At 54.7% G+C, this 11022-nt stretch overlaps 3 protein-coding genes across 3 annotated transcripts; 2 read left to right on the top strand and 1 right to left on the bottom strand.

The window, feature by feature from the left end:
* Positions 1-248: 248 nt before the first annotated feature.
* Positions 249-1700, top strand: BO80DRAFT_370907 (DNA-directed RNA polymerase II core subunit RPB11). Its single transcript, XM_025716470.1, has 4 exons — positions 249-765; positions 892-950; positions 1015-1124; positions 1245-1700. The coding sequence occupies exons 1-4, from the start codon at positions 641-643 to the stop codon at positions 1446-1448; spliced, it is 498 nt and encodes a 165-aa protein (XP_025580597.1). The 5' UTR covers positions 249-640; the 3' UTR covers positions 1449-1700.
* A 221-nt stretch (positions 1701-1921) lies between these two features.
* pan1 (actin cytoskeleton-regulatory complex protein PAN1) lies at positions 1922-6988 on the top strand. Its single transcript, XM_025718395.1, has 5 exons — positions 1922-2635; positions 2700-2763; positions 2816-4879; positions 4951-5496; positions 5564-6988. Exons 1-5 carry the CDS (start codon positions 2068-2070, stop codon positions 6732-6734), a joined length of 4413 nt encoding a protein of 1470 aa, XP_025580596.1. The 5' UTR covers positions 1922-2067; the 3' UTR covers positions 6735-6988.
* BO80DRAFT_420555 (sodium/calcium exchanger protein) lies at positions 6976-10658 on the bottom strand. The gene is made up of 2 exons (XM_025718394.1): positions 9972-10658; positions 6976-9910 (listed from the first exon to the last, which is right to left on the bottom strand). The coding sequence occupies exons 1-2, from the start codon at positions 10209-10211 to the stop codon at positions 7157-7159; spliced, it is 2994 nt and encodes a 997-aa protein (XP_025580595.1). The 5' UTR covers positions 10212-10658; the 3' UTR covers positions 6976-7156.
* Positions 10659-11022: the final 364 nt, after the last annotated feature.

Raw genomic sequence — 11022 nt, 5'->3', positions numbered from 1 at the left:
TCTCTCAGGTAACCTTCGTCGGACTTCTTCTTCTTTTTAGCTTTTCCTGACTCTCACTGATGATGCCATAGTCTTAATTGAGCAAGAAAGATAGGGACAAGGCGAGAGAGAAAGACAAGAAGCCGGAGAGGAATTAGACAGATTCATCACAGTTGGATACTGTATTCTCCTTGACCGCTTCCTCATTTCTGTTTCTCATTTGCCTCTGGGGTGTCACATATACCTGGTTGCATAGCTCTTTTGACTATTTCACTCTCTTTGGATAAGTACTCTTTCTTGGATATCATTACAGCCAGTACACGATGAACGCACCAGACCGGTAAGTGTAACCTGCTTCTAGCCACTTTCCTGGCTCCAATTCTGTCGCGTATCTACCTTATTTTGCGAATTCTAGACTTGAGGGTCGCTTGTGTTTCCTGGAGTGACATGAAGATGGGGCTCCGCAACAAGCCCATTCAACCCGGGCTCTTGCCTTTCCCCTGCATTCACTGCCCCAGAATTTGGGACTATGCCATAGTTCCCTTCCAAACCCCTCCAATGTCTCTCCAGTTTTTTCACTGAATGCCTCTATTTTCTGTTCCGCGTTTTTTTGCCTCCCCTCAGACGCATCTTGTTACATTGTGAATAGTGTTCAGACGCCATGAGTTCCAATAAGGAGTACATAATGCCCGCAGAATTGGTTTATGCCCGCTGGAAGAATGGCAGCGGTGGATCTCGCGGCGGCTGCCAGTCCACTATCAATGTTTCTCATGACCAGCAGCCGAGGTCTGCTCCAGATACCTCGTTTTCCCCCTTCTCTGTTGATCTCTTGTTTCTTTCTTTCCTTTTATTTCTGCCTTCAGTCCAGTTTCTTTCCTCTGAAGCAGACCACTGATTCGATATGAAACCCAGATACGAGTCATTCGTTCTCGCGAATGGCGAGAACAAAGTTGAGATGGAGATTGATACTCGTATGCAGTCTAATTCATTCCTGATCGACTGGCGTTAGCTGCTAATTTTGGTTGCTTTTGCTAGGCATTCCATCGTCGGCCATTTTCACTTTCAATAAAGAAGACCACACCCTCGGAAACCTGATTCGCGCTCGACTTTTGCAGAGCTCTCATGTTCTCTTTGCTGCGTACAAGGTATGTTTCCCACGGAACTTAACGCCTACTCATGTTTCATGACACACCCGGTGCTTCTGGATATGCCTCTCTCGAATCTTTTGGGCTAGTTGATGTATGCGTCTGACCTCACTGTCCTAGGTTCCCCATCCACTTGTTCCCAAGTTCTTGCTTCGAGTTCAGACGGATGGCGACATCACCCCCAAGGACGCCGTGATTGCGGCCTGTCATGAGCTTGTCCGAGACTTGGGCATTCTCTCTCGTGAATTCACCAAGGAGTATGAACTCCGCAAGATGGTGGGAGCTACTGCCCAGCAGCAGAATGGTGTCCAGGATGGTATTTAGCTATCGTCGGAGGCTGCTAGGAAAGGAGAGCTCGGTCGGCGGTCACAGACATGCTTTTGCTTCGGATCTACGCAGCTGGTCATGCGTGTCTTTGTTTCATGGTCATACCCCTTATTTTATTCCTGTTCCCATTGCCTCCTGTGATAGTGGGACCAAGCTCTACGCTCCAATATGCCGTCGGGACTGATGGTATCTGCTACTGTGCGGGTTCTGCAACTTGTCCTCTGCTACTCCTGCTATGTTGGATCGCCTCTAGCTCCTGTAGATGCCTGTCGTACTCCGTACATATAATCTAGTCGATGTGGTGAAAGGTGACCCACCGGCGAAGGCCTCCCAATCGGGCCTAGTGGCTCCCGGGGCTGCTCCGCGGCGTGGTTTTCCCCCTCTCGGCGTCCCTGATTATGTAACTGTCATGAGCGTCACCAGCGGCTGGCTCCTGATGGCTCCTGATGCTCCTGATTCCCCTCCGTTGTTGCCTGTCCACCTTCGCGCTTCTCCTTTCAGTTGTTGCGCGCCAATTCGTTCTGGTTTTCTTTTGCTTCCTCGGCATCCTCGATCTTCTTTTCGTTAGTCTGTCTTTAATGTCTCTCCAGTCTTGGATGCAAGCGCTAGTTCGGTAATGTACTCTTCATCGAATTCCTTCCTGGGCGGCGCCAGCAGCGCTCGTCCAGGACAGCCGTACATGCAGCAGCCCTCATACTCGCAATTTGCTCCCGGCCAGCAGCAACAACCGCCGCAGCAGACTGGGTTTGCTGCCCAGGCGACCGGGTATGCCCCCCAACTGTCCAGTTTCGGAGCCTCTCAGTTGCAGCCTCAACCCACGGGGTTCCCGGCTGGTCAACTCCAACATCAGTTCACCGGCTTCCCTGGTGCAGTGCCACAATCGCAGCAACCTGGCTTTCAGACTCCGGTCCAGCAGTCGCAGTTCACTGGATACCCCGCTCAGACGCAGTCTCCGCAGTTCCAAGTCCCCTCAAGCACTGGCCTTCCTGTTCGTTCGGCGCCACGGACATCGTCGGAAATAGCGGACTCGTTCCAGGATGGTGCCGGCATAGCTCCACCACCACCGCCTAAGTCAGCCGGCAATAAGATACCCAGTATACGACTCTCGTTCATCACCGCGCAGGACCAGGCCAAATTTGAACAGCTCTTCAAGTCTGCGGTTGGGGATAACCAGACAATGAGTGGTTAGTAATGACCTCCTTGGTAGATGTGGTGGTCAGAAGGTGTATCCTGACATGCCCTCAACAGGAGATAAAGCAAAAGAGCTTTTGCTGCGGTCCAAGCTCCCCGGGGGTGATTTGTCCAAGATATGGTATGTAGATGGTTATATTTGTTCGTTGGAGATGGGTTGTTAATCATCATAGGGTCCTTTCGGATTCCACCAAATCTGGTCAGCTTTTCTTTCCTGAATTCGCCTTGGCTATGTACTTGTGCAATCTCAGGATCACCGGTAGGGATCTACCGGACTCACTCCCGGAGAAGATCAAGAACGAGGTTTCCAGCATGGTGGACATCATCTCTTTCCAGGTTCCTGACACCCAGCCGGAACCAGCTATTAGAACTAACGTTCCGAGCTTTGATGCTCCTTTACTGGAAAATAAATCTGCTCCTCCGGCCCCCCAGCAGCCGCAGCCACAGCAGCCGAGTAATGCCCAGCTTCTCACACAGCTCACAGCACAGCCGACAGGATATCTCCAGGCAACCGGCTTCCAGCAGAACCAATCCTCTTTCTCGGGTCAGAACTCTGCCCTTGGCCCACAAGCTACTGGGTTTCCTGGACAGTCTCATCAACAACTCCTACAGTCTCAACCAACCGGGTTCATGAATAACCCCCAACCAACAGGGTACAGCGGGCCTCGTCCTCCGATGCCCCCAATGCCTACTGGCTTTGGATCAACCCTGAGTCCTGCGCAAACCGGGGGAATGACTGCGCTGACTGCGCAGCCTACGGGGGCTCCGGGTCAATGGGGGTTTGTGAATGCCCCATCATCTGGCTTGCCTAACATTGAAGCTCTCAAACAGCAACTGATGCCGCAGCCGGGCCGTGAAGGTGGCTTTTCTGCGGTTGGTTTGTCTGGAAATGCCCATATCCCCTGGGCTATCACCAAGGAAGAGAAAAAGATCTATGATGATCTCTTTCGAGCTTGGGATGGATTCCACAAGGGCTTTATTGGAGGTGATACTGCCATCGAAATCATGGGACAGAGTGGCTTGGATCGGTCAGATCTGGAACGCATTTGGACGCTAGCCGATCCAAATAATAGAGGGCGCCTGAACATGGATGAATTCGCCGTCGCGATGCATCTAATCTATAGGAAACTCAACGGGTACCCAGTTCCGAATCGCTTACCTCCAGAGCTTGTCCCTCCATCCACGAGGAATCTGAACGATTCGATAGGCACGATCAAGTCTATGCTCTCTCAAGATGCAGAGTCCCGTAAGGCTTCTGGCGCCTTCTTGCAACCGCAGAAGACCGGAGTGAGCTACCTCAAAGATCATTCTTTCCGTGGTGGTGCAGTGTCTCCAGGTGTCGGTCGCAAAGATGCTACGCTATTCAAGAACAACGACGAGGCGGCTGCTGGGTATCGCTCCAGTGCTCGCCGTCGTGTTGGAAACAACGGCCGAACACCATCTCCTGCTGCTTCTCAGGCATCCGAGGAAGAGCTCTCCGTCGAGCAGCTAAAGAAAAAGATCCGTGAAGCTCAAATTATGTTAGATGCCGTGGATTTTCAGGATGAGAATCAAGCGGAGGAGGACGATGCGTTGGACCGGAGAGATCGGAGAGAAGCGGAGAGCCTTATGGACCGGATACGGCGGGTACAGGATGACATTGACACCCATCCCGATGCTTCTTTCCGCAATCTTGACACCGGGGCTGAACGGAGGTCGCTCCGTCGCCAACTGCAGGCTTACGAGGATCAAGTCCCGCAGGTGGCATCGGAAGTGAGACGCGTTGAGCGAGAGATTGCTGAGGTCAAACTTGAGTTATTCCGTCTGAAGGACGCAAAAGATCATCCTAATAGCGCGTCTTCCATCGTGGGTACGGGCCCTGGGGGTACAGTCACAGAGGCCGATCGTATCAAAGCACGTGCTCGTGCCAGGATGCAAGCCCGCGCCGCTGAACTTGCTGGAAGGCCCGTTCCTGCCACCCAGGACGACGATGGGGCTGCAGCTCGTCGGCTCGAGGCTGAGAGTGCCAATGTCAAGTCTGAACGAGAGAGGAACGAGACCATGACCCGCGACGTGGAGGACAGTGTTCGGGAATTTGCGCGGAGTCTAGAGGATAGTCTAAGGGACGATGGCGAGAGTTCAACGCGTGAGCATGAACGGCGACGGTGGGAGGATGCCTTAGGAGTTGAGGATGTGATCCGGGACTTGATTTACGATTTGAAGAGAAGCAGTCGCACTGCGCATGTCCGGAAGGAAGAGTAAGCGCATATTCTCCTATAGATGAGACGTAGAGTTACTCCCTAAAGCATGGGCTAACCATTGGTCGCAGGCAACTGAGAGCAGCAGACACCAGAGAGCAGCGGTCTCGTTATGACGAACCAACGCTGGGAAGTGCCACCACAGTGCGGTCTTCCCCAACGCCAACTGGCTCTGCCGGATCAGTGGCGGGTTCTACGCATGAGGACCGTGTTGCAGCTGCGAGGGAACGTGCGCAGAAGCGCATCGCTGAAAGAATGGCAGCTGCTGGACTCAAACCCCACAGCGATTCAGCGGAGACTCTGCTCCAACGACAGGAGCGTGAGAGAAAAGAACGCGAAGAGCGGTTGAAACGGGCAGAAGAAGAAGATGCTAAGCGAGAGCAAGAGAGACAACGCCGTTTGGCCGAAGAACAACGCGGGCCTACGACGCAGTCTGCTAAGCCAGCGGGCAAGAAACCTCCGCCGGCACCGCCTTCGCGGAAGGGTCGCACCGACAGTGCAGGCCAAGCCGACGCAAAGAAGGCAGCAGAAGAAGCAGCCAGAGTAGAGCAAGCTGCCCGGGAGCAGGCTATTAGAGAGGAACAGCAGGCGCAGGAAGAAGAGACGATCCGTCTTGGGTATGTAACCTTTGTTAACATTAATTGTTCGTCCTGTGGCATAGCGCTTACACTAACACATTATCAGGATCGAGGCCAGAGAACGCGAAACAGAATATGAGAGGGAGAAGCAGGCTCAGGAGGCCCGCCTTGCCGCGCTTCAAGAACAGGTGAGACAGGGCAAGATCAAGAAGCAGGAAGAGAAGCGTCGCAAGGACGAGGCAGCCCGAGTGGCGAAAGAACAGGAAGCAAGACTCGCAACTCAGCGCGCTGAACTTGAAATGGCCAAAGAACGTGAGCGTCAGCTTCAGTTGGAACTGGAAGGCTTGGAGCAGGAGAGCTCGTCGGATGACGAAGGCCCTCTCAATATCACACCTCAGGATAGTACTCCGACTCAAAGTCAGGTTCTTCCTGTGGCAGACACCGTATCGACACCTCCGGCTCTTGCGCCGGAGCCAGAAGCCGTGACTAGCCCCGCTGGCTCTCCTCCAAGCAGCCACGCCGCACCCGCCAGTCTCAGCCCGGAAGCCGAGTCCAAGAATCCTTACTTCAAGAGAATCAGCCAGTCTGACAACCAGGTTCCGCCGCCGCCCCCTGCACCCCAGCCCACGGCTCCGAAAGCCGAATCTCAGTCGACCAACCCTTTCCATAGGCTGGCACAACAGCAAGAGAGCGCCAAGCCTGCCTTTACTGTTTCTGGACCACTGGAGCGCAAATCCCGAGTGCGCCCAGAAGCAGATGATGACTGGTCTGCGGCAGGGTCGGACTTCGATTCGTCCGACGATGATGATGATGATGACCGGCCGGGTGGCGGTAGCGCGAAGCAGCTGGCAAGCATCTTATTCGGCACCATGGCTCCTCCACGGCCTCTGAGTGCCATGGACGACAAGTCCCCGTCAAAGTCGTGCACGCCGGTCCAGGATAGCCCAGTAATCCCAGAACCAGCGGCTGAGACAACCGAAGCACTCTCTGTTCCGGCCGCTATTCCCCTTCCCCCGCCTCCCCCACCAGCCCCAGCACCGCCAGCAATGCCCGGCTTCAGTGCTGAAGCTGGCGCGCCGCCCCCGCCGCCCCCTGCTCCGTCCATGGCACCCCCAGTCCCGCCTCCAGGGGTGCCCCCACCACCCGCGCCTCCGGCCGCTCCCATGGGAGGGGGTAGAGGTGCTTTGTTGGCGTCGATCCAGGCCGGCAAGGGCCTCAGAAAGGTCCAGACAAATGATCGGAGTACTAGCTCTACCGCAGGCCGTGTTCTGGATTGAGGCTGAAGGGCACGCCACATCGGACACGCATCCTCTCTCTATCACACACTTACATAGGCGGCCAGGATGGGTTGTGAGGCAGTTTGCAAGTCGCGATGGAGCAGATGGGAAGCGCGCGTGGCGAGTGCTTAGTCTTTTTGTCTTCTTCCGTTGGCCTTTCATTGTAAGTTGGCATGGATACTCCTGTGTTTTCAGCCTGTAATCTTGATTTATACGGCGTTAAAAACGATAATAACTACCGTTTCGTCTCGTAAGATGGTCACTTCATTCGTAAATCCAAAACATCATAATTTACATACACATATTTATACGCACACATATGTATAACGCGACTGAAGGGTACGTAGGAAAACGCCCGCAGGCAACACTGAAGTAAGAGCACGTCGGAACTCCAGAGCAACGAAAGGCAGTAGGCCCTTGGTTTAGATCAGAAGTTCGGCAAGGACATTGCCAATCGTGCTGATGACCCAAAGGATGACCAGGCCCCAACCAATCTTCTGATCCATTCTCCAATTGTTCAAGGGAACCACGATTAACAAGCCGATCAAGGTGACCAATAACGTAGCACCGCTGATAACGAGGACCTTGGAAAGTTCGATCTCGTACGAACCGCCAGTCCTGGCTACTGCTTCTGGTTTTGCGTTCACGGTCATATAGAGCCCGCCCAGGCCAATACCGAGAAGAATATTGAGCATGGGTCCTCCGAAACAGGCACTCAGAGCCATGACAGGATAACCTAGGCGTGCGACTGTAATATCCGCAACCAGGTCGCCCAAGGAGTTTCCCACGGCAAACACTGTCAGGCCCAGAAGCGAGTCGCTGATGTTCAAGATGACACCCAGGGTCTTGAGGAGGTTGACCACCTCCGTGGCAATGGTTGCTATCCAGCAGATCGCGACAATAAAGCCTAGGAAAGCCAAAACCGGACGCCAGGCACTTGGAGGCTGCGAGGATAGGTCGTGTCGCGTGCTGATCATCAGACAAGTGATGGACATCAAGGAAAAGAGAAGGGAGGCCATTGAGGGCAATAGAAGATTCCGGGCATCCAACTCAGAGTCCACAGTCGTCCAGTACATCAAAGCCACGAAGAAGGGGCCCATAAAAAGTTGTGTCCAGATTAGCCAAACGCACCATTCTCGTGAAGATGGCGAGGGGGAGTCCATGTTTGTTTGGATGGCTGGTAACTCGGAATCGAAACGAGAATGTCTAGGTCCCGGTTGAGGCTTGCCATTTTGCTCTACTGGGCTTTGTATAACGGACTCGGGATCGAGGGCACGAAGAAGCGGGCTATCCTCTGGCAGTCTTACCGCAGGTGATGGCGCATGTTCACCGTCTGCTGAAGTCACGATGACGGAGACAGCATTTGCACCAGTGTCAAGTGGCACAGGTTCAACCACAGGAAGAGTGATTGTCAGGAGTAGCACACTGGGGGCTGCAACAATTCCCAGTAGCCTTTCCAAGAATGACTTCGATTTCCAGCCAGCTAATGTCGGAAATAGGGTTGGGAGGATCGGCTGAGAAGTGAGCGCTAGAGTTGGCCACCACGTCGGCGTTGCCGTCCGATTACTTCCACCATCGACGACGCTATCATGAATCTGTAGCAGCTCCGTGGGGCTGGAAGCGGCTGGGAGGCGTAAGCTCGGTGCCTTAGAGGAAGCAGGGCTTGCTGCATCTTGAAAGAGCGGGAATGGGCTGATCGGGCTCTCTGGAAAGGTCTCGGCAAGACGAGGGGAGCGGGATGTCTCGCGGGGAGATAGCGGAAGAGGGGAACGAGGGCGCGAACTTGTCACCTGATAGGTTGGAGAGTGGAAAGCATCCGGAGGCGCAAGCAGGTTAGGGCTCTGGAGACGCGTGCTTGACTGAGGACTCGCTGTTCGGGACGGGGCCAGTTGAGGCGATAGGTTTGGTGCTGGGCCTTGGTCAGACGGCAAGGCGCCCGTCGTTCCCGAGGTATGAGTGTCGGCAGAGGGTCGGCTAACAGTGACGCGGGGCTGTTGGAAGTTGGGAGCGAACATGCTCGTATCTAATATCAGATCCGTGGCAGCATTGGCAGACACCGCTCGAGTGCGAAGAGAACCGATGGCTCGATTGGGCGATAAGCGGTCACCCGCAGAGGCACGGCCGGCACACGGATGGGACATGACCGAGGTATTGTCCGACTGTTGCGAATGAGAAGGCGACCGTTCGTCATCGGAGCACCTCGCGAGGTCGATTGGCTCATGATGATGATGGAAATTCCTCGACCTCTGGAGAGAGGACAGTACCGATTGGAATTCTAGAGCGCCCACGAGACTGGGCCTGATGGGGTTCAACGTATTGCGCCTGCGAGTGGAAGGGCGATAAATATGCATGTTGTCGCGAATTTCGGCGAGATACCGATTGCGGGTTTCGTCGTCTTCCTCCCCTTCCTGCCAAGCTGGCATACCGGACCTCTCGAGAGCGTCAAAATCCTCGCCGCGAAGGAGACTTGTAGCCTCCGATGCGACCCCGGGGTCGTCGTCTTCCTCTTCCTCAAGATCAAGCTCCTGGTTGTCCGGAATGTGGAAGTGAGATCGGGCGGCTATATTCCGCTCGTATGCGCGACGCTGTCGAGTCAAATACCAATGCCATGTCACCACCAACACGACGTAGAAACAATAGAGGGCTACCATCATGGCCGACTCCCAGACATGGAGGCGGCCATCCCCCACTAGGAACATGCTAAAGGCGACAGCTAAGACGAAATATCCCACGTCACGAACAAAACTTCTCCGGGCGACCTTGAATGGGCGGACCAGCGCCATCGAGCCAGCAACGACGGATGTTATGAAACTTGCCGCTCCGAGCAGCTCTCCGATAGCCAGACTACCACTGTTGGACCGCATGGCGGCGAAGGTAGAAAATACATCCGGGCTCCCATTCCCGAACGCGAGAAAGGTGACCCCAGTTAAGCTTTCGCTCAAACCGAGAACGCTGGCCAAGGTGCTCAGATCAACACAGAGAAAATCACTAGCAGCGATTCCAATGGTGCTAAAGAGTAGCGATAACCACAGGACGATGACAATGAATCCGATTGGTTTGACATTTGCGGCAGTACAGTAGTAGAACTGGAGATACGAGAAGAGACCATCCTCGTGATCTGCGCAATTCGAGAGGACGAAGGCACATTGATCTTTGGCTTGACGGACTAGACGGCACTAAGTGAGGACCAGAAACCTTAGCATTTTATGATTCGGCAGATCGCGTAGGGTACTATACCTCCACAGCGTTGTCCCGTCTAAGAAGACCATGGACGCCGCTGACCGACTCAACCGAGACCTGCCCGGCTGGCCGAGCCAGTGGAGCGGTAGCACCATGATCCAGACGTCCGGAAGCCCAGCTGAGAGCGGCCAGGCAGGAGAAAGCCAGCAGACATGCCCAGAATGGTCGGGCGGAATAGACACGTTTTTGGGAAGCCGAAAGTCGGCGACGAAGATCGGGCATCAGTAATGGATACATGGTGGTTGGGATTGCGGCATCCTGGGCGATCGGATCCGTGGAGAGTCACACTATGACGAGAGAGCCGAAGGGATAGAGAACAAGAGAAGAGACAGAGGAGGAGGAGGGAAGGATGCGGAAGCAATTGGAGCAAGAGGGAAGGGCAGGCAAGGGGGGTAAAGAAACGGTGGTTTCACAGCCAGTCGGTAGTGTATGGACCATGGAGTGAGTACCTGGACTCCGTAGGGACCAACTCAGTAGTAACTAGATAAGAGCTGCCTTGATTGTCAGTCAGCAGGCCGAAGAAAGGCGGAGAACGAGAGCAGAGGGGGCCGGCCGAATCGGGGAGGCGGTGGTGCGCAGCACATCTTCCTCAACCTGTCTTTCCTCCAGACATGAGGGGAGGGCGTTACTTGCCGCAGATCTGGGGAGTAGCGTAGATGGCTGATGGAGACATCCGCATAATAGTATGTAGTATGTAGATAATCGATACGAGCCTCGTGGAGAAGAGGACGCAGAAGAGCAGAGCTGATCCGATGACGTCGGGCGCCGGAACTCGGGGCGACGCCAGGCCCAGCTGGGTTAGGCGCGGAGAAGTGCGCGGTGGGTTGCTGTGGCGCGGCGTATGTTTTTGTTGATTGATTGATTGTTTGTTCCGCTTCCTCCTCCTTCCCCTCGTTCGTGCTGCTTTCCCCTCGGCCCCTCCCCCCCTCCATCGTCGCGACAGAACGCGAGGCGAGGATCAGGGCGGTCCTCACTTGACTTTCGTACCCCTTGGCTCTTCCTGACTTTTGATCCCGACCCTCTCCCTCCTCAGCCCTCCCCACACCCA

The sequence above is a fragment of the Aspergillus ibericus genome, assembly GCF_003184845.1.
Source record: "Aspergillus ibericus CBS 121593 unplaced genomic scaffold BO80scaffold_1, whole genome shotgun sequence".
NCBI classification, from domain to species: Eukaryota; Fungi; Ascomycota; class Eurotiomycetes; order Eurotiales; family Aspergillaceae; genus Aspergillus; species Aspergillus ibericus.
The sequence above is the reverse complement of the archived record's forward strand: the minus strand, read 5'-3'. Positions and strand labels throughout refer to the sequence as shown.